General features: G+C 39.0%; 2 protein-coding genes across 3 annotated transcripts in view; both read left to right on the top strand.

Moving 5' to 3' along the window:
- usp33 (ubiquitin specific peptidase 33) overlaps positions 1–5,197 on the top strand; it is a 29,769-nt gene extending 24,572 nt beyond the window's left edge. The window contains exons 20-24 of the mRNA XM_038291929.1: positions 1,470–1,551; positions 1,638–1,746; positions 2,308–2,410; positions 3,008–3,076; positions 4,339–5,197. Of these exons, the coding sequence (XP_038147857.1) occupies positions 1,470–1,551; positions 1,638–1,746; positions 2,308–2,410; positions 3,008–3,076; positions 4,339–4,496 (521 nt within the window). The 3' untranslated portion in view covers positions 4,497–5,197. The remainder of the gene's footprint in view (positions 1–1,469; positions 1,552–1,637; positions 1,747–2,307; positions 2,411–3,007; positions 3,077–4,338) is intronic.
- A 377-nt stretch (positions 5,198–5,574) lies between these two features.
- zzz3 (zinc finger, ZZ-type containing 3) overlaps positions 5,575–22,483 on the top strand; it is a 33,879-nt gene continuing 16,970 nt past the window's right edge. Inside the window, exons 1-2 of one of the 2 annotated variants that reach the window (XM_038291927.1) lie at positions 5,575–5,722; positions 18,640–20,857. In XM_038291927.1, coding sequence (XP_038147855.1) covers positions 18,705–20,857 — 2,153 coding nt within the window. In that variant the 5' untranslated portion in view covers positions 5,575–5,722; positions 18,640–18,704. Of the gene's footprint in view, positions 5,723–6,395; positions 6,566–18,639; positions 20,858–22,483 lie in introns of those variants that run through there. The other variant, XM_038291928.1, reaches the window with a different exon arrangement.

The raw sequence follows: 22,483 nt of genomic DNA, 5'->3' as shown, positions 1-22,483 counted from the left end.
CTTAGATATTTTCTTCTTTATTATTGACCCCATATGATTGATTTTCTTCATGCCTGTTTAAAAGATAAAAAACAATTTCTTTTAAAATGTTGAGCTGATTTTTTTGGATAAATTATGACGATTTAAATAATTGGTAACCTAAAAAATAATGAGCTACAAAGATGATTATAATTTGAACCCTATACAGCATTTAAGTACCTGTTAATCAAAATGTTCACTGTCTGAACTTGTCATGGTTATATTCACTGTAAGAAAGCTTTTAAGCACATTTTTCTCCATCTCCTTTGTCCCAGAATCAGCCTTTTTCCTTTTCTGTTTAAACAGGAATAGCCATAAACAAAGAAGGAGCATATGTTGCAATTTAAAAAAAAAAAAACTTTACACTGACTTTCTTCAGTCTCAAAGTTTCAGTCCTAGCCTATAAAAAGATTTTTACATATAGGGAATGTTCAACATTGCTAAAATGGTTGAGTGTTAAAGGGGAGCTAAGGGGGCATTACTGAAGGACAAGGAAAATAAAACTTTAAAACTTTGGTATTGTGAAAAATGGGGATTATTTTTCAATTCTTCCATCAAAGGATTTTGAAGCCCTATATGTAATTATATTCTCAGATGTTCTTCTTTTGCAAATTCTTATTCAGAACCAGAGAACATATAAATATTAGTTTTACAGGCTGATGGCTTCTATGAGCTGCAAATAAAATTAGTTTTAGCAAAACTAATTACATTTTATTCTCCCTAATTTAATTAATAAAAAGACTAATATACTGCAAAAATATTTCCTTTGCCAATTTATTGTATGAAGCAGACACCACTATAGCAATGTTTGTAAAGTGACAAATGGAGTTTTTGTTTTGTTTTGGAACCATCTACAAGCAAGGAATTCTCCACACTTTATTTTCTGTTTATCTATTGTTTACCTATCCACTAAGACCAATAGGCTTTCAAAATGTAAGATTTCCTTTTTTTAATCACAAACAAATCTGGCATGACATAACATCAACTGGATAATAAATATTTCACGTTAGCCTTTATAGTAAATGTTAGACCTGATAACAGTGGAGCTATTCTTCATTTATTTTATAGTTTATTTGAGATGGAAATTAGTTTTTAAAACCCTCTTAAGAGGTTAAAAGAGAAAAGTTTAGGGACATTGGCCTCTTCCTGACTTGACCGAAACCATCTTATGAACTTATGGGTTATAGAATCTCGTAGAATCTCAGTCCACCTCTCTTTAAGAGAGCCTCAACTTCACTTTTACCCTCTTGAATATTCCAGTCTGCTGTTCATGAACATGACAGCTTGTTCATGAACATGTTCGCTTATAAGAACAATCCTCAAAAATAAAACCACCTTCCTTTTGATCTTTTTTGATCCTTATGGGTTTTCATTAGATTTTTATGATATACAATTTTCAGAGAAATTGATTCACTGTGAGTGAAATGTCTGCGGTTTGCTTGTTTCATCAGGTGTGCCACCTAACAAAGCCTCCTACATTGATGACCTGGTGGTGATGCTGCCCCAGAACGTGTGGGACCACCTTTACAGCAGGTAAAAGGCAGTGGGCTGGCTGCGCACGTTTCACACAGCAACGTTAACGTGCGTTTTGTTTAACTAGACCGTCTCTTCCTCTACAGGTACGGAGGGGGGCCTGCCGTCAACCACCTGTATGTTTGCCACACATGCCAGATTGAGATAGAAAAGCTGGAAAAGCGGCGCAAATCTGAACTGGACATGTTTGTCAGGGTGAGCACCTCTCTCTTTGAAATGTTGAAACGGTTCCGATAGAGTCTGGCTAAGCTGAGAAAATAAGTTATTTGGGAAAACAGGTGTGAATGATAATGCCTCCAAGTAACCAGAGCTTAATGGGCGTATATAGATGCCTCTTCTGCAGTCTTTGTGTAACCAGTTGATGAGATGAGAAGAGTGAGCCCGATAAAAGCTTTATCATTAATGGATGGAGACAGATGCAGCTTTTAGTGCCTGCTTGGTGTGCTCACTCACACAGAAGCTGCTTCAAGGACAGATAAATGTATTATGTGTGTGAATTAAAAGGAAAACAACACGATAGAAGAAATAACAGTGAGTTTGTTGTTTCTGAGAAACATGAATTTGGTGCAATGAGTGTCTTCTTATTGGAAAAACTATTTAAGAGAATTAATTAGGTTTTATTTACATTTCTTCTTGAAATCCTTTTATCCTCAAATATTTTTCATCCCCACCCATCTTTCTCCTCCTTGTCTCCATCACTCACTCCTCCCCCACTTCCTCTCTGCCCCCCCCTCTTTAACTGCTCCCTCCCTGTAGCTGAACAAGGCGTTCCAGGAGGAGGAGTCTCCGGTGGTCATATACTGCATCAGCATGCAGTGGTTTCGTGAGTGGGAGGGCTTTGTCAAAGGAAAAGACAATGGTAAGTGGACTGAAGTCTAGCCTCCCCCCCCCTCGCCTCATTTAAATGTCTACTTTAAAAGGTCACATGAAGACTGTGTAAAAACCAATGTATGTCGGTCAATAACTCCAAAAAATGTTTAATTGCTAAGTAAATAATTGGTGTAGATGTGGATAAATAACAAGAGAAAATGTCTTGTTTGAGGATCCAATTCATTTAGAAAAAAACTCCCTTTTTCCCCCTCTGTTGATTTTTCATCAAAGAACTTCCCGGGTCCCTTGAGTCGGGACTCTCAGCAAAATGAAGTGTCAGAATAAATCTCATGTTCATGGCTTGCCTAGCTTTGTATTGTCATATCTATTTATAACGAGTTGCATCTGGAACGTTTGAGAAAGTCTTTTTTTTTTTCTTCTTCCTTCGCTCTCTGACTTCTGCTACTGTGATATTTATGTTCAGTCAGTAACTAAAAGAGATCCGACTTTGCCTCTTGTAAAATGACAGAAACGTTTGACATTTTAACATTACTACTCTTTGTGTCACCTGCAGTAAGAATACGTCCTGAACAACATTACTGTTGTAGATATCAAATAATAATTTCTGCTGTTCTGTCTTTGAAAGATCCTCCAGGGCCAATCGATAACTCCAAGATAACGATAAACAAGAACGGACATTTGATTCTCAAACAAGGTATGTACAGCTGAAACCCAATATTTATATGACCTGTTCTGTCTGAGTCTTGGTATATAAAATCAGATGAAAATACTTTTTGTTTGAGGTGAGTCGCAATGAATAAACTGTTATTTTCTTACATAATTCCCAAATGTTTTTTTCTTTGCTTTCTTTAAACTTAAAAGTTTTATATCACTTGGATTACTGTAAACTATACATTTCTATATCATGGTATTTAATGGCATTATGAGCTTCTGTCATTAAAATGTGGATGTATTTTAACCCTTGTGGGGGAAAAAATCACAAAGAATAAAAAAATGTATTGAGATGAGAATTTTGGAACATCACAGCTGTAATTCAACCTCCTAATGCATGTAGTTGTCTCATTCATCTATGTACATGTGTAACTGTCAGGGGAATGTCGAGCTATCGTAATGTTCAGAAAAAGGATGAATTCTGTTTTGTCAGAGGGGATTTTATTTTAATGCAAAATGTGTGGGTTAGTTTTAGAACAACAGTAGAAGACTTTTAAAAGATTCTTGCTGAAGCTAGCATGATGCCATCATTACCACAGTGAAACAAGTCCTCCCATGATTGGTGCTAAAATGTCGCTTATAGAGAAAGCAGCAAGTTGCGACCAACTTTGAGATGGAGGAAGGACAGGTGGACTTCACAACATAAATGTTACCTTAAAGGAGGAATATATATTTGATCAAAATCTTAAGAAATCAACCAGGATGATATAGCTTGGGTAAAAATCTATCTTCAAAGTGGACAATCATCCTGGCATGCTGCCACATTAGTCATACCATGGCTTAAGGACAACAAAGTCAGTGTTTCAGATAAGCCATAGAAAATGTGTGGGTAGAGCTAAAAAGGTGTGTGCAAGTAAGGCGGCCTACAAACCTGACTCAGTTACAGCGATTCTGTCAGAAGGAATGGGTCAACTATTGTTAGCAGCTTATGAAATGATCCTAGAAGTTTAGGCCTGGTATTTGGAAGGTAATCCAAGAATATACAAAAAAAAAAACTATATGTAAATCTGTTAAATAAAGTAAATGAGAAAGATTCCTGAAAAATAATTTTCGTTATATTAATAGCCAAAAATCGATAGGGGGAAAAAATAGAATCAGCAATCTGACATGTATTTCCATCTTATTGCATGCATAATAGTTAAATATGCGAACTTTGCAGAAAATGAAAACAGCTTATAATAACAGCATTTACATGTTAGTGTACAAAATGTAATGTCCCTTTTTTTTCTCACACTCTCCTTGCAGGTGCTGATTCTGGGCAGATCTCTGAAGAGACTTGGAACTTCCTTCACTCCATCTACGGCGGCGGTCCCCTGGTGACGGTCCGACCAAGCGTCAGCCACCAAGAAGCAGAATCCTCGCAGTCTGAAGAGAAGATCGAGGTGGAGACGCGCTCGGTTTAACAAAGCACTTGAGGGCAGACAAAGAAACATTCTCGGAAATAATAATAAAAATAAGCTTTTTATTTTGCACTTTTATTTCTAATGCATTCAATCAAAAGACCTCATCATCATCACTGCTATGTGACAGCCTTTTGACAGAGGGATTTTACATGTCTTAAAAGGCTTGCCATGTTGTAAAATATGTATAAAGCGCTCTTAAATTTCTATTAGCACTGTATATTTCACATGTTGGGATTTTTTTTCCTCAGAAACAAGCATTTAAATTACTGTATGTGCAGCTAAAAAAAAAAACTCTGAATGCCATATTTCTTTTGTTTGTCTTGACCAAATGAGCACATAATGTATGTCCATGTGTTGCTAATATCGATGAGTCACATTCACGTGTGCTGTATATATCACGCATAATTCCTCGTAAGAGAATGGCAAGGAAAGAAGAAAAAAATGTGACGATATCCAAAGGTTATGAAGGGACTAACTGCTGTCTCAGGAAAGACTTTTGTGTTTTTTTGCACTGTTCTGTAGACATACAAATTTGGCATGCTCTATGCGGATGTCTAGTTTGAAATGAATGTATCAGTAATGATAACATGGTCAAAATTCAGCACTTGATTATCACTAGATAAATGTGATCTGAATGATCAACTGTTATTTTTGCAGGAAATATCTGGCAGGAGTGTAATAAACGCATGCTAAACACGCAAGCACTGATTCATTTAACAGTCACATTAAACTGCATGTAGATGCATAGCTATTTATAAAACATGCAGAATGCACAGGTGTAACATCACATGTGTACAGCTGTAGGAAGCATTGTGTAGTAAGATGAGAATGATCAATCTAATTAAAGGCATTAATTCTGTGTATGGGCATAGTGCTGCTTTAAATGCAAGCTAATTGGTCACCTGAATGCTGTATTCCACATTTTATGCAGACGACTAAAATCTATCCTGATTTATTTTGCTGGCTGACACTATTAAAAGTTGATGCAAACATGCCGAACACTGTGTATATTTGATGTCACAGTCTGTGGATAGAGAGTAAGATGATCGTGTTGTGCGTGTCCACACACATTTTTCAATTTTGCAAGACGATAGCTGGAAAGACAGAAAATGTTCACACGATAGTGTTGCTTTTTTAACGAGAGTGGCTGAGTCGGCTCACACACCCCAGACTAGTCGGATGGACAGAAAACATGGCTGCGACCGAGGCAAATTTAAGGAAGTGAGGTATGTGTAATTCTTCAGCTTTAGAAGCCTTTGGCGAGCAAATCCTCCAACAGTATTCTTGTATTAATAAAATAAATGTCAAAACTAGAATTCACGCGCACGCTAGAAGTGCGCGTAGCCTCAATTCGTGGTTGCACGTTAAATACATCGGCAAAGTTGTGCGGTGAACAATCAGCTAGCTGCGGCTAGCCTTAACCGCTAGCCCTGCTACTTTAGCATGGGCGCAGCAGATACATTATATTAAATTATCATTTACAAGTAACTTTATTGAAATGCTTATGTGTTAGATCTTGAAATTATCGAAACCACTTCCCTATTAATGTGTTAAGTTAGCGGCAACTAAAGTCGACCCTTTAATGAAACTATCTGAAAATTAAGCTAAGCTAACCTTAGCTAACTTGGCTAAGTAGTCGATCCTAACAGAAAAGCAGATTCTAACCCACTCGCGGCATGAAGAGGTTATTTTATTTATTTTTCATCCGCTGCAACACTTTACATGTTGGCGTGTGCGGGTATAAAGTGGTTTATAATGTAACTCGCCGACAGGGCTAACGGTAAGTAAGTTTGTCACGTTTAGCCCGCTAAAGCGACATGCTAGATTAAGTGTGCTTTCCCTGGAAGTTGGACGAGGCTAACGTTTCAAGGGACCAGTCTTTTTGGTATGGCGATAATGTCAGGTTGGATATTTATTCTTCAGATTTCACCTGCTGCAGATTTTTTGGGTTAACGGACCACACGTGTTTGCAGCAACGCCGTCTAGTTTTCCTAAAAGCATCCACACGTCTCCCAACTTTTGTTGGCGTTTGATTAGCTCGGATGTTGGGAATTGAGCGATTCTCATCGGTACGTATGGCAGCTCCATTTCGTGGATTATTCGTTGCCAGTAGGCCTTTTTTTTTAAGTGTTTAAGTTCAGGTCAGCTAGAGAGACGCATATTAGCTAACCGGGTTTCAGTCAACTAAACTCAGAGGGTTTCCAGTTAGGGGGGGTTCTACAACTTTGTATCATTAGATGGGTTAAAAACTTTAATGAGAACAGTTTATTTCTCGAGAATATACAAGACTTTAGAGCAAATCTGTCATTCTGGTAATGCAATCAGATCAACACGTGTTACCACAACTGACAGCCAAACAAGCGCTTTATAGGGGAACAGGAAGTATGTTAATTACAACCGCACGTGTCCTACCTAGATAGCAATTACATTTTGTTTTGATGACTTGAATATAGTTTAAAGTAATATTTCATGCGGTAAATTGGATAATCTACAGCCCTGTCATTATATTTGTTATACATTTACGTGCTGGGTTAATTCTGTTAGCCTTACTATAATGAGCTATGACCTAAGTTGGTTTAAAGATCTGATATAGTCACAAAAATCACATGGATCTTATCCTATAATGTCCTGAGTAAAATTCCAAATAATCACTTAGAAAATACATGTTTACCACTCTGTGGATTTTAAGATATGCTTTTATATTAATCTTAACAAAATTAATCTTAAAGTAACCATATTTTTCATGTTTCCCTTTTGGATTTCTATTCTTTATTCATCAGGTTTTAAGAGCTTGTCTAAAGTGTCTTATGACTGCCTGCTTTAATAGTCAGTAGAGCTCTATTTTGATGTGAACTCTACCAGAACCCTGACCATCTATCTGGCATTAGAAGTTTTAGCGAAAGATTCTTTGAAGTTTGGGATCTGCCATTTTTGCACTTTTAGTTGTGTCCCTTGTCCAACAAACCTGAATTAAATATTTTTACTGCCTAACTAGCATGCAGTAAAGCTCTACAGATCTATTAATGAGCTGATATTCAAGCCAGATGTGTTGGGTTAGGGTTAGGAGAGACTAATCTCATCATTTCAAGACACCGGCTCTCGAAGACTGGAGTTGGAGACAATTGGCTCAAAGCATCACATTTATCTGATTTGAATGTTTTCTTGTTTTTTCATTATTTTTTAATGTCCTTTTATATTTATTTAAATTAAGTTATGACTTTTCATGGCACCGTGAAGTCTTGGAGGTTGTAATTGGTATCATCTGTCCATATTAATTGATTGGAAAATGTCAGGTACTGTCACAAGAACAAAACCAATATGGTCATGAAAGTTTAGTTTTTATTTAGTTAAAATAACTTTTTTTTTTTTTTTTTTAAACAATAGTTGTTTTCTGTAGATGTTGCACCGGTCGGTTGCGGTTAAGCTGAAAAGTTAACAGATCAGTTTCATCATCATGATGCCAATACGAGATTTTCCCTCTACTACTGGAAAGGCTGTGAATAATTAGTGACAGGGTATTTATTGTTAAAAACTATGACATTAAATAAAAACAGGGAAATTGTGGAACTATGAGAAATAATCTTAAGACAAGGAATCTCTGTGTCTTTGAGGAGAGCGAGAAAAAAATTACATGGAAAAATATATAATATGTAAATACTTAACATTATGCTGTCCAGTAACAAGATTATTACTCGATTGGGGTACACTGGATTGGTGCTTTTAAATGCAATGGGTGGTAAAACCTCCCCCTTGGACCCTCCCTAGAGGGATTTACGATTTCTCACCCTTTTACCCCTGACCCGTTTTCATGACTGTGGAAAGGATTTAACATCTTTAGCAGTTGGAAGAACATAAATCTCATATGTTTTACTTCACAAAGCCACCATCTGTTACCCAAAAACATTTTGGGTTTTGTGTAGGGCTGAAGCAATTAAGCGATAATTGAAATAATTATCAACTTATTTAATAATCGATTAATCGTTAACTGGAGTATAGAGACTGTAAATCATGCCTTTAAATGACAGAGCAACCCACTTAGAGCAGTAATTATACCAAGAATGTATAAAATACATAAACATTTGCATTTTAGATTATAAAAATGTTTTTTGTCTGTCAGTAAGCTTTATTCAGAACTCAAGTGGAAAAGTTTGAGTTTCACCTGGTTTAATTTCGTAAAAAGTAACTTTTGGCTATCCGATTATTAATTGATTAATTGAAAAAAATTATCGATAGATTAATGGATTTGCAAAATAATCAATAGTTGCAGCCCTAGTTATGTTTATTCTTCTGAGGAGGTTGCAACTTTCAGAATACAACCTTTACCTGCTATGAATATCCACCGGAGTAATAGATGCTATAATAAAATTATGATTTGTGTATACTTTCTCCTGTCTATGATTGTATTACCAAGGCTGATCTGTGTACATTATGGTCGGTAACTACTTCACACTTGTTAAGATATTTTCTCAACAAATGGTGGAATGTTTAAGTTTTCCATTTCATCTGCAGCTTAGAAGGTGTTTTTTTTCTCCCCCAGATCTAAAAATCCTCATCCTTAAAGTCCACAATGCTGTCAGAAATTTAAGTCACTTACACTCTTGATTTTACAACTTTCTGGTCATTACACCTCACTAAGGCATGTCTGACATTTCATTGCACCAGAGCTCAGGTCAGGCAGCCAGATTTACCACGTAATGATAACCTGCTTTGGACAGACTTCGGCCACGTTTCCACCCAACAAATGTCAACATCATTAAACAAAAGTCAACAAAAACATAATTATCAAGACAAAGAAGTGAGAGTGAATGCTAAATATAGTTATTCAACTAAACTGTAATCCTTTTTTGATCAGTTTTCCCTTTTTGTGTCGCCTTTCAAATAAAGTGACTTAATTGGTTTTGTGGCGTTGGGTATAAGGATGAAGCTTCTGTCTGGCTTCCTTTATGCATGAACGAATCACATTAGCTTTGTCAGCTGGACTCTTTAGTGGAGTGTGAGTAATTTGTGCATATGGTAATTCTGGTTCCAGGTCACTATTGTATAAGCTACTTGTAGGAGTAATATGAAATGCATGTGTAGCCGAGCAAGATGTAGACTGGTTACTGCTGTGCTGGCATACTGGTGAAGGGGGAAAAAAAACTTCTTACGTATAGGCGGAAAGCTTCTTTCAATATATTAGTTTTGACAGAGCTTGGCACGCAGATTGATGGGTTGGGATGTCATATAAATCAGCACCACAGCTTTAATGGCACCATATCATATCCAAATAATTTCTCGGTGGACTAAAAGATGCCTGTATCTTTTGTAGAATGATGCCCAGTGAGATAATCCCTCAGCAGAAGTCACTTTAATATGACCTTTGCAGGGTATCTTTTTTAATTGTCCCCTTTTGTTAGATTTATTAGATGGTGTGTGATATAGAGCATACATCATGGACGGTGAATTCTCAGTAAAACCAAAAACAAGTGTTTGTAACAATTGAGATAGATTTTTATTTACTTCTGTAAATAACTCTCTGATAACACATTTACATGCACAAAGCCAGCTTGATTATAGAATATCATGGATAATTATGCAAGGCACATCCTTCATATATTGTGTCTATGTTGTAGAGTTATTTTTGATGAGTTCTCAAAAGCCTCTAGAGCGAACAGCTTAATATCTTGATTATTTCATTACATGAAATCTACCCTGTTGTGATTTTCAATCCAGTTACAACAATCCTTAGAAGGGTTTACCTGTTTTTATTCCTGTTCTCTTTATGAAGTTTTCTGGTCTGTTCATACCATTGTACTGTTCCCAGCAGGATATTGTAGCCAGAGTGGGAGCAGCTATTGAAAGGCTGAGCTTTATCTTGAACTGTGTGGGGAAGCCCATTGTCATTCTTTTGGTACTCTTTCACATTTTTTATGTATTTATTTTTTAGGAAGATCATGCAAAGGTTGTAACTATTTGGCCCCTCTGGAAACTAAGATAATCCGATCTTCTCTAATGACCAACCAAAGGCTGCAGTGTTATATGACCTGAGTTGGAAGGACTTGTGTTGTAGCTTTTCTGACAGATATATCAGTGTCCCTGTAAGCCACATGTATATTACTCTAGATAAGATGTAATATCAGCACAGTGGGTGGGAATGAATGACTTTGCTGCTGTAATGTTGGTTTGTCCCTGGAAGGATTGGAGGAGGTGACTTTTAAAAGGAAGTTTCTAGGCAGTGGGTTGCCTAGCACTAGTTTACTGTAGAAACTTGCATGAACATATTGCAGGTGACTAGTAGGGCAGTACAATATTGGGAAAACAGTGGTCTAATTTTAAGAATGGCATGGTATGACTTACGATTAACAAAATAAGTAAACACTATTATGCTGTGTTCACACCGAATGAGTTTTGGGCATCAAAAATGCTTAAACAGCAAAATTTTAATGCTGGTTCAAAAGCTGGTGAAGTTGCTTTGCTTCAACACTCTGGCTGCTCTGCTCTTTGGTTTTTTATCTGCTCTGTTCTGTTGTGTGTAATAATACAGCTTTTGCCCACTGGGTGGAGCCAAGATAGACCAAAACTGAAAGTTCTTTAGAACTAGCCTAGTAAAGTAGCCCCACCCGCAAGCAGTCAAAATCATTTTTGCCTGCAAGTTTCGTCTAGCCTCGATCAATGCCCCTCGCCTTAGAACTGGCGGGCCAATCACAATGCAGAGATGTTTTGAATTTCAGGATGCAAAGTGGGAGGGGTTTTAAGTGCGTGACGATAAAGCTGCGCAGCACTGGAGAAAGCCCAACAAGGAAGATTGCAACAACTATTGAACAGTAGCATGCATTGCGGCAGCAGCAGCTTCCAATGTAGCGCTCCATTGAAAGTTAAAAGTTCTCTTTTCTGTTGCTATTGTTCAATAAAAGTACGTTTTAAGATCATTTGAGGCGAGAATATTATACTTTAAAGTGTTACTATATGGACCGCTGGCTCTGATGGCGATTTTTCACTCAGCTTTGTAATCAGATTTGAAAGGATTAGACTGGGGGTTTTCGTTGAAACGTGAGCAGGAAGAGGCTCTACGCTCATTCATTTTCAATAAGGACGTATTCGCCCTTTTACCAACAGGCTGTTTGTTTACACTCCCCCACCAGCTTACTGTCGCGCTTACTACGTCACAGTCAGTTGTGCTCATTGGTCAGAGCGTTGGCCAATAGGCACAGACATGGTTTGAAAAACAACGGGTTCTTCTCATCAACAATCTTCCGATGTCTCATTCATCTGGGCCAGCCTAAATTACATATTTAATCTCACATTTAGTCTGGTTTATCAGGCTACCAACTTATTGCATTCCAGTCAATTCTTCACAATATACATTTTGCAATATTTTGCAGCCATACATTTGACAAACCTGTAGCATTTAGATAAACATTTTCTTTGAGCTGAGAATTTTGTTCAGTCAACAAGCTTTGTGAAAATAAAGTTGCCTTACACTCAGTCAGATTTAAGAATTTGAAGATCTGACTAGGGCTGGGCGATATGATCTCAAATCACCATCACCATAAATTAGGCAGTTTTACCTCTAACGATAAATGCATGATAAATGCTCCCGCTCTTCTATCAGAAATAAAGACGTGCAGGAAAAACAACTGATCTATTTATAATCTATCTGTTGAATATATCACATTACCGTATTTTCACGACCATAAGGCGCACCGTACTAAAAGGCGCAGTCTCAGTTATGTGTGCCATTTCTGTATTTAACACACACATAAGGCGCACCGGACTATAGGGCGCGTTTTTTATATACAGGTACATGTCCTCTACTACCTTTAAATACCTCTACTGCGTATTTAAAAATACAGCGGGGGCAAAACTGAGTATGACTGTGCTTTATTCATGTATTTATTACAAAGTATTAATCAAACCTGGCAGCTGGCCGTGAGACTGACACAGCGCTGTGATCACTCCTAAATTAACTTAAAATCCTGAAACCTGCCGACGGAATATGTTCGCTTTTATTGCCGGTATCCTGGTGCCTGCAGTTTAAATTATTTAGATGAAAAACACCTGCCAGCCGCCGCGGTGAGGCTGCTGTTGAAGGGATTTCTACTGTCGGTGCACCGCTGGTATGTGGGGGTCTGAGCGCCTCCGACAGAAATAGTATAGGCACGATAATAATCTGGATGAACTGACTGCAATTATTAAGTTTTCAGGTGGACTTTCTCACTTAAAAACATATTAAAACTACTTTATTCCCACTGATCACAGCAAATATAGCTGCAAAATTTAGATTATTTAGATGAAAAAACACCTGCCAGCCACAGCGGTGAAACCAGAGGAGACCCGCCCAGAGGCTGCTGTTGAATTAAGTTTTCAGGTAGAAAAATAGAGCGGGAGCAAAACTGAGTATGATTGTGCTTTATTCATGTATTTATTACAAAGTATTATTTAAACCCATCAGAGTCATCATCCTCTGTTTCTGAATTAAACAGCTGCGCTAAATCAGACATGCCAATTTCCCCTTCTTCGCTGTCAGAGTCACTTTCCGTGCAGCGCAGCTCCTCAGAAATAATGCCGGCTTTTGCGAAAGCTTGAACAACAGAGCCAGCAGACACGTTAGTCCAAGCATCTACAATCCATCCGCAAACTGTGGCGTTAATTGCCCGGCGCTGCCTTCCACTTATCCTGAAACTGTGGTCTCCGTCTGTCATCCATCGCTCCCACGCCGCTCGCAGCCTTACTTTGAACGGCCGGTTCACACCGATGTTGAGCGGTTGAAGTTCCTTTGTCAGACCCCCGGGATAACGGCGAGCACAGCGTTCATTTGATTCACCTTTTTTTTCACATCGGCTGTGAGATGGGCACGCAGCGATGGTGATGCGTGGAAAAAACCACCTAGTCTTCTCAGATACACCTGCCTCAGCCACGCATCCACCCAGCCCTTTTCATTTAATATCATATGTCATCAGAGCGCTGTGTCTGTCTCGCTGTCAGCTCCCAGATCAGCTTCTCTGATTGGTTGATGCGGCGCGTCCAGCAGCAAAACTTCAATTTTTCCATCTCGAGCAGCAGCAGCGCGTTGGCAGATATTTAAACGCTCCCGACGCGCTGCGCCTGCTGTTTAAAACTCGCTGCGGGACCTTTTGCTGCACCTATACGCGCGTCAACCATTGACTTTGCATGTAAACTCGCTGCTTCTGCTGCACCTGCTGGGTCCGGTTCACACCGATGTCGAGCGGTTGAACAGCGAGCACAGCGTTAATTTGTTTCCCCATGTTTTTCACATCAGCTGTGAGATGGGCACGCATGGAGTTACATATTAACAGCGATGGTGATGAGTGGAAAAAAAAACTCCTGGTCTCCTTACATTCAGCCACTCTTTCATCGTCTCCTCAATGAGGTGGTCTCAAAAGTCGCAGTTACAACACACATAGGGCGCACCGCACCAAAGGGCGCACCGCACATTTTGAGGGGAAAAAAAGACGTTTAAGTGCGCCTTATAGTCGTGAAAATATGGTACATATTACTTTCAATTAAATATTAAAGTTTCATTTCAAACATTCAACAATGTTTAATTGAACAGGAGAAAAATGTTACCTCTCTTGCAAACATTTCTCCGCAAAGGTAATGGAGCCTTTTGCACATCTTTGAACTCAACAGGGTGGTTGTGCTGTAGGTGGTGGAGGTTGGATGTTTTACTTTGGGTAGTTCCGACAGTTTTTAGACAAACTTTGCATTTCATGTTCTTTTGCTCGACATCTATGGTGTGATGTTGGTGCCACCGAACTGAGCGTGCGGAGAGAACAATTTAAATATCATTTAAACTTGCACACCCTCGCTCAAAATCAGTCTGCCTCGCGATCAATTCTGACTACGCGCTCTCGACTTTTCTCTGTGTGCTCAGCTCTTTTTGATGTAATTTTGTCTACAGCTGTGTTAGCAATTCTTCATTGGGCTCATCCACCATTCTCTTTGCTTACGTTTCTGACTGGACCGGTGGAGTCGCGTGATTAGACACATACTACAGTGTCTTAAAGGGGAAGGAAATACCAGCCACTACTGCACACAGGCAAATAAGCTAAATTACGTCTTATTTCTTTTACCGACATTGGAAAATTGGCGGCAACTATTGTTGTGAATGACTGTAACGATATATATTCAGTCTATTGCCCAGGCCTAGATCTGACCTTAGTACCCCAACTTCTCTTAATGTGCAGTGCTGAAAGCAAAACACAGTTGCCCCCCTACAGGTGGGGATAGTTGGCATAGGGAATATTTTTCTATCAATATTTTCATATTCAACTGAGCTGACGGGTGGCTGTTGCATACATTATTGCCCATTGAATTTCCATAATTGTACCAGCCAGTCTTTTCCTCACTGACACCCAGACCCGCAGTATGTGTTTGATCAAAGCTTTTTACAAATTTGTAGTCTTTTCCTTCGTCTGTCTTACAAGAAAAGACAGACGGACATAGTTCTGTTCTATTTGGACCAAGCCAGACTCTTACTTACTATTAATCCAGTATGTCACTGCTGTCAGCTGAGCTACCTAGTCGTAGTATTTCAGGTCGGGGAGACTTGCCCTCTCTTAATTTTTTAGGTGAGCATAGGGCTGCAACTAACGATTATTTTAAAAATCGATGAATCGGACGATTATTTTTTCGATTAATCGATGAATCGGACAAAAAATATTTTTTTTATTAACCTCTTTATTCCAAAATAAACATTTTAGACAGAACAAACAAGCACACAAGTACAGGTTGCTCATTAACTGTACTGGTGCAATATGAAAAATAAATGTTTGTGTTAAAACTACGCAAACTTACATGAGAAACGTAGCTGTACATCCACAAAATATAGGGTACTTTGTTTCATAAAGCGCAAAAAAAGACATTTTTGTTTTTTAAAGCCCCTAAGGGGTTCAAACAATAGGCCCCCCCATTTCAACAAATTAGTTTTTTTAGACTAGAAGAGTTCTGCCTTTTAAGACAGGAAAGTATAGCTGTTAAAGTTGCTGCTTGAGAAAATACTGAATCATAGAGATAAAAATAGCCCTGTGATTCAAATTATAAATTGTATTTGGAATAAAAATGAGAGAACTAGGGGTGCTAAAAAACACATCCTCCAAAGACAGATATTTACATGGGAATGTGGCAGATAATTAATTGACATATTACTGATCTTGCTGGATTTTATTCTGCTTTACTTCCATAAATTGCAGGATCTTCTTTACTTTAACTTTGCCAGAAGATTTAAACTTTAAAAGCCTTGCCCTCATAATTTGCAAGTTAATTTATTTATAAAGAAAATATAAACGCTGCTTAAGCTAATTCAAATGAAATTAAAGGTAAAATAAGTAGCCAACCTTATCACTGTCTGTAACCTACTAACACGGTAAGGAAAGCATCAGATGAGCTACCTGAGAAACTAACGTTACGTTTCCCCACTTTAAAACCAAACAAACATGGTGCTTCCGTGCCATGTTAATTTCTTTTGAAAAAAGTTGCATGTTATCACTTTTTTCGCTTTACAAAGCACAGGCTATTTTAATTATTGTGATCAATTTGCGCCCTCAATCCCGGTGCATGCGCGCTTCATTTGCAGTCTGGACGCTGAGGCTGACTGCTGCTCTGAGAGGGACTCCTGCGGGAAAACGGGGTTGGGGTGGGGGAGGCGCCCCACGGCAGAGTAGGAACGATACATGCTTTCACGTAAGAGTCTCCAAAAGCCGCCAGTGACACCGAAAAAAGTCGCCAGATTTGTCGCTAGAACGCTTTTTAAAAAAATAGTCGCTGGAGGGGTCTGAAAAGTCGCTGAGTTGGCAACACTGCACCTGCGGCGCTGACTCGCTCTGCCTTTTTTTTTTTCTTCCTCTTTCAGTCAAGAGGCAGTGATGACGGCGCGGCGGATGACGCAGTAATCGCGCGACACAACTAATCGATGATGAAATTCGTTGCCAACGCTTTTAAAAGTCGATTTTTATCGATTTTATCGATTCGTTGTTGCAGCCCTAGGTGAGCACAGCATTTCACTCTAACTCTTGCACTCTAACCTTTAAACATTTCATATTGTCAGCTTGAAAATATTTAAATTCAGTCCAGAATAATTACAGTTTTTCTAGCCTTTTACTTTTTAACTGTTTCTTTTTTCTACCTAATATGCAGAATTCAGCTGAACAAAATAAAACTGCTAAAGGCTTCTTCACTTGATCTGTACCATAGCATTACAGGGTTCCCGTCTGGTCTTAAAAATCTACATTTAAATTTAATATATAATAAAAATTCTTAAAAAATATGACATTTGATGTCATAGGTCCTAAATTTTATGCAGTTCCCCCAGGGTATTTTAAGCTTAGTGTTTATTAGAGACACGTAATTTGAAATCGACATAAGATGTACAGAAAAGTTCCCTGGCTAGACAGCTAAGAAGCTAGCAGCCATTAGGTCCACGCCAGATGAACAGCTACACAGGCTTCACTTTGATCTGCACAGGACCTTACAAGCAGCCAAACTAAGAACAATGGACATTAACATTATTGTACTTTGTGTACCAGGACAACAGAGGGAAGGTGAGACAGCATTCTGGAGCTTGTGAAGGATTACCGGGAAATCGGTGCAAAAAAACTGTCAGAGAACCAAAACCCAGAAGAGGCTGCCAGCGTTGTAAACCTCTTTAATTTTGTAAATAACAAACCACAACAAAAAAAAAAGTCTTTCTCGGGCTATATATTAAAATGGCTCTTTTAAAAGCCACCTAAAAAGAATCTTAAGAGAATCCCCTTTTGATCCCTGGTAAACATTACTTTCTCCATCTTCAACTTTGATTGAAATAAAAGCTTGTCTCCGCTGCCACTGCACTAGAGCTACACTGTAGCTCACTACAGCCACATCTAGTCCCTCACTGGATTTCATGGTGTTGAAAAAAAAAAAAAAAAGTTCAAATTTTTCTCCTGTGAATTTTGCCTTACTTCATTCGCAGGTAATTTGCAGTGATCAAATTTAAATTAATCCGCCAGAATTGTGCCATTCGCTTCGCTAACTTTGCATCATTCAGTTTTGCTTCTTTCCAGAGCAGCCCTCCTACATAAAAATGACATGGGAATCCTTCGCCCTGTTGCAAAATTTGTGTTCGATGTGAACTCTCCTTCAGACACTTTATTTGTCCTGTGTTTATACACACTTCAACACAGAAATGTGTGTAGGTTGTAACTGACATTCTGTCTAATTTAAATAAATACATTTTCTTCAGTCCCAGGAATGCTCTTTTTGTACCTATGTGCCCATGAAATGGATATTAGATTTTATTCTAAGTTGTCTTAACCTCTTAATATCCACCTCATTTCTGGGAAATTCGCCTATTTTGCATACCCAAATGGAAAAGCAAATAACTGAGGAGCTGTAAGCCCAAATTACATGTGTGATATGTTATTTTAAAGCTAACACCTTGTAGTTTCTGAATATATACGCGAGAATTAGGTGAGTAAAACACCGAAGCTGCATCAAGCCCAAGCTGCATCATTTCAAACATGACTAAAAGTTGTTTTATTTTAATTCTCGAAAATAAGTCTTTTTTGAACAGCAGTAATAAAAAGACATGCTTGCTTGTTGTGGCTGCTTTGTCATGCTACATTTCGACATGCTGCTATAATTGTGCTTTGGTGCTTGCTGTGTCCATAAAAATGAATTAGGTGGTTGAATTGTGGAGACTAAGCTTTATATTGCTTTATATTAAATTGGTAAAAAGTTTACCAGTGTAATCTTCATTCATTCTGAGTTATTATTTGTAAACGCATTAAAACGGGTCGTCAGTGGGGGTTTTACATGGTTCTACATGGGTTTTGAGAGGTTAAATAGTCTTAAACTTAACTTTTGGAAACTTGTAGTAACCCTGTATTAGTTAAGAAGACATTGCTAACAGACTCTGTAAATCCTTGTACACCTGAAGAACTATGCCCCTTTAAAGAAAAACGGGATGAGAAGCTTAAAGTGCAGACCTGCTTAAAGTGCAGACCTTCATACTCATGTGCTTAAAAACAATTTACCATGCAAAGATACAGGATGAAAAAGTATATACTGCATTGAGGGACTGACTTTACCAAGACGAGAGAAACTGTGGTGTTTCATTATTTGTAGAACCTGATTATGACAAAATGTATTGGTTTGTGTCTTTCAGGTGCCCACATTCTGCTGCAGAGGAGAGTGCACCAGGATGAGGAGACTGTAGGCACCCGCCATAGTATGGCCGCATCCCGTTCTTCGCGTGTCACAAGGTCATCAGTGGGGCTCAATGGATTGGATGAAAAGTTTTGTGGTCGAACCCTCAGAAACCGCAGCATCGCCCAGCCAGAGGAGACCTCAGTATCTCCACAACCTAGGGCACGCTCCCCCAAAAAGAAGCTGGAGTCAAAGCAGGACAGTAGGCAGGAGTCAAAGCAAGATACCAGTAGGGATGCCAAGCAGGAGTCAAAGCAGGATGCAAGGAAAGAGTCAAAGCAGGATACCAGTAAGGACTCCAAGCACCAGTCAAAGCACGATACCAATAAGAGTTCAAAACAAGAGTCAAAGCAAGATACCTGTAAGGAGTCTAAACATGAGTCAAATCAGTGTTCCAATAAGGTCTCAAAAGAAGAGTCAAAGCAGGAAACCAGTAAGAAATCCAAGCAAGAGTCAAAGCAGGAAAACAGTAAGGACTTCAAACAAAAGTCTGATGGTAATGAGGAGCCAAGAGAGGAGGCTGTCGAGGAGTCTGTGCTGGAGGCCATCAAGGAGTCTGTCGAAGAGTCTATGCCAGAGGCCGTTGAGGAGTCTGTGCCAGAGGTTGTTCATTCTGTGCCGGTCGCCGTCAAAGAGTCTATGCCGGACGCCCTCGAGGAGTCAAAGCAGGAGTCAAATGACAATGAACAACAAATCCAGCAGGACATTGGTGAGGTACTTAATCAAGACTTTGAACTGGAGTCAAAGCTTGCTGCTACACAAGACGCAAGGTCACAAGAGAGTTCCTTGCAAAATAGCCAACAGGACATTTTGAAGAAAAACGAAGCTGACTCCTGTGTCGCTGCACTTGATGCTGATCCTTCAACCATCTCTAGGAAGCGAGGTGTGTCCTGCTTGGAAAAAGACCTCAGCCAAGAGAAATCTGAGAACTGTGACACAGGGAAGGAGTGGCAGGATACCTTGCGTCAAATCAAAAGGGCCAAGCAACGCTCTCTCTCTGGAGAGTTTCTGGGACAGGAAGAGGACCAAGGATACCAGAATAGCCAAAGTCAAGTTTCTGTCTCGGAGCCTTGTAAGGATGTAATTTGTGAGAACTCAGCAAGCCAAAACTCTTTTAATACATCATCTGCCTCTTCTATCCCCAGTGTTCAGGAGGGTGAGGTAATTTCACGACAGGTGAAGGAAGATCATTGCATGGATATTGATGGGCAGGTTTTGCCACATAATTTCCTTAAAGCCTCTAATGGACTCAGAGAAACTGATGCAGAGGAAACTAGCACAGTCACTGAACATCCCAGTGCAACACCCACCTCTGCCACCAGCCTCACATCTCTGCTAAACGGCAGTCAGATGGAGGCTCCCTCATCCCCTGACCCCTCTGTGCCTTTTAGAAACTCTGTACCTAGGCAAATAGAGGTCTCTGACTTAGGAGTATCACCAGCCTCATCTGCACTAACATTCACGGGTGCTGCAGAAGATCCTCTTCCTGAGTTGATAGTAGTTAAAGAGCAGGAGATGGAAGTCGATGTGGTGGGAGACCCTTTGTGTCTGGCTCATGAGGAGCAGGTTATTGTGAGCGAAGGGGATTCAAACGGGCGGTCACCGGCGCAGGAACCTGCTGCTTCCATCTCATGCTCTAATGCGAACATAAACTGTAGTGCAGTAAACAACAGCAACTCAGGAGAAACTACACCCACAGTCACAACACCCCCTTCCCCCACAGACCCAGATTGTAACGCCTCAATGTCCAGCATGCTCCCTTCTTTCACAGATCTCTACGAACACAGATATACCCTACGGACTTCACCTAGGAGAGTTGTGTCTGGTGGGAAAACTTCTCCCTCCAAACCCAGTTCTCCTCTGACAGACAATGGTCCCTTTAGGGAAGAGGGGGAGGTGGAGGAAGAATGTCCAACTTTAGAGGAACGTTCTTGTTCAGACTCAATTGGTCCCTCAAGCGAGGAGCCAGTTTCTGTGAATCCTGGTTGCAAAGTAGGTGATAAAGACAGTGGCTTTGCTGAGGACAAAGAAATAGAAAATCGCAAGGAGCTAACACAGAGCCAGGCTGTTGAGGAAGAAGAAGAAGAAGAAGAGGAGGAGGAGGAGGACGAGGAAGAGGAGGAACCAGACGTGTATTACTTTGAGTCAGACCACCTGGCTCTTAAACACAACAAAGAGTATGTGAGAGTCCTAAAGAAATATTGGCTGATGTGTTACTGATGCAGCTTTCACATGTGCTCGTCATACTATTTTAGTTTCACGCTATTGAATTTTAAGTTAAATGTTTTTTTTCTTCTACTCTAAAACAAATACCAGATGTAGAGGAATATACATCAAAGGCAGCATGTTAAGTTTTTATCTGTAGTTGATAGGACTGCACAACACCAGAGAGAACAGAGGTTGGGTTCTGATTGTTGAATATTGCAATGGCCATATAATTTACTGCTTGCTGACATTTTCTTCCCTGCCTTGTTTCTTTTAAATTATTGTGGTTTCTCCACCAATCACAGTGGTCTTTTTTTTTATCTACTTTCATAGAGCTTTATCAATTGTGGGCATAACCCTCAGCAGACACTGTGCTTGAGCTTTATGCACTGCAAAAATGGCTATCTAAAATAAAAAAACAACTAAATCCATTATCTGACAATGCAGCAAGATAATTTTACGCGACATGATTGATTTAAGATTTTAAATGTAGAAATAAGCATGTTGATCACTTGAAATTACAAATATGTCTTAAAACCAAATAAATTATCTAACGCTTCTAAATACGGTATTATGTTTATTTTTATCTTTGTAGGAACTAAATGTTTTGCAGTTAGGCAAAGTCAGTTAATTTAAATTTAATTAACAACTCGACTCAACTTTGATTCAGATTATGGTAACCACCTCAGGTAGTCTGCTTCAGAAGCAATGAAAAAAAGCTAATTCGATTGCATTTATAACAGTCTTTTTTTTTTTTTTAAGAAAAGAGTTACAGCAAGTTATTCAGTCTGTGTTGAATATCTGAAAACCTTTCTTTAACTGGGACATAACCTGGGACTGACTGCTGTTAGATGTCACTGTGTACTTCTTTATTGTGCTGGTGGAGATTCCCAGTCATCCAGGTCATAATCATTCCAAAAAACAATCCACTGGACTTTGTGGACTGGACTTTAGACTTTGAAACAAAGTCCAGTGGATTGTTTTTAATTTTCTTTTTTTGGAACTCCTTTAATGTGGTACTGAATAAATGCAGATAAGGAAGCCTGGTGTGAATTTAGGTTGGTATAAAGAGATTACACTCTATTAGCAAATGTTATGTTCAGCATTCAGCGAGGTGGCTGCATCAGTTGTGAATTCGCCAACCTTTAACACTTTTTTTTTTTTTTTTGCTGCTTTTCTATCATCGCATTCTCCCCAACTTTCTCTGGGAGCTTTAGTATCTTGCTCAACAAGATGCTAAATAAAGCTCTGGTTTCAGGTGTGCATCAAGAGCAGGAAGTCCTTTCAATCGGGCTTATACATTACTGACACGCTGGGGTTGAATGCATCATAACTAAATATAGTAACGTACCAAACAGTACCTAAAACAAGCATTTGTCATATTGCAGTTGGAGGTATTCCTGTGGCATTAGTTTATAGTCACTGGCTAGTTCAAATGAGACTCATTTGGATGATGTCCAAAGGTTTTTAGCCGTCTGTTTTTTTTTTTTTTTCTTCGTTTTTTTAAGCCACGGAAAGATTTTAAATTAACAAGCAAATTTTTATACTGGGTCAATATAACCTGGGTAAATACCAAAAGTTCTCAAATTATTTTATTT

The sequence above is a fragment of the Cyprinodon tularosa genome, unplaced genomic scaffold (assembly GCF_016077235.1).
Source record: "Cyprinodon tularosa strain WSP-4 unplaced genomic scaffold, ASM1607723v1 ctg304, whole genome shotgun sequence".
In the NCBI taxonomy this organism is placed as follows: Eukaryota; Metazoa; Chordata; class Actinopteri; order Cyprinodontiformes; family Cyprinodontidae; genus Cyprinodon; species Cyprinodon tularosa.
This window is presented reverse-complemented; position numbering and strand designations above follow the sequence as displayed.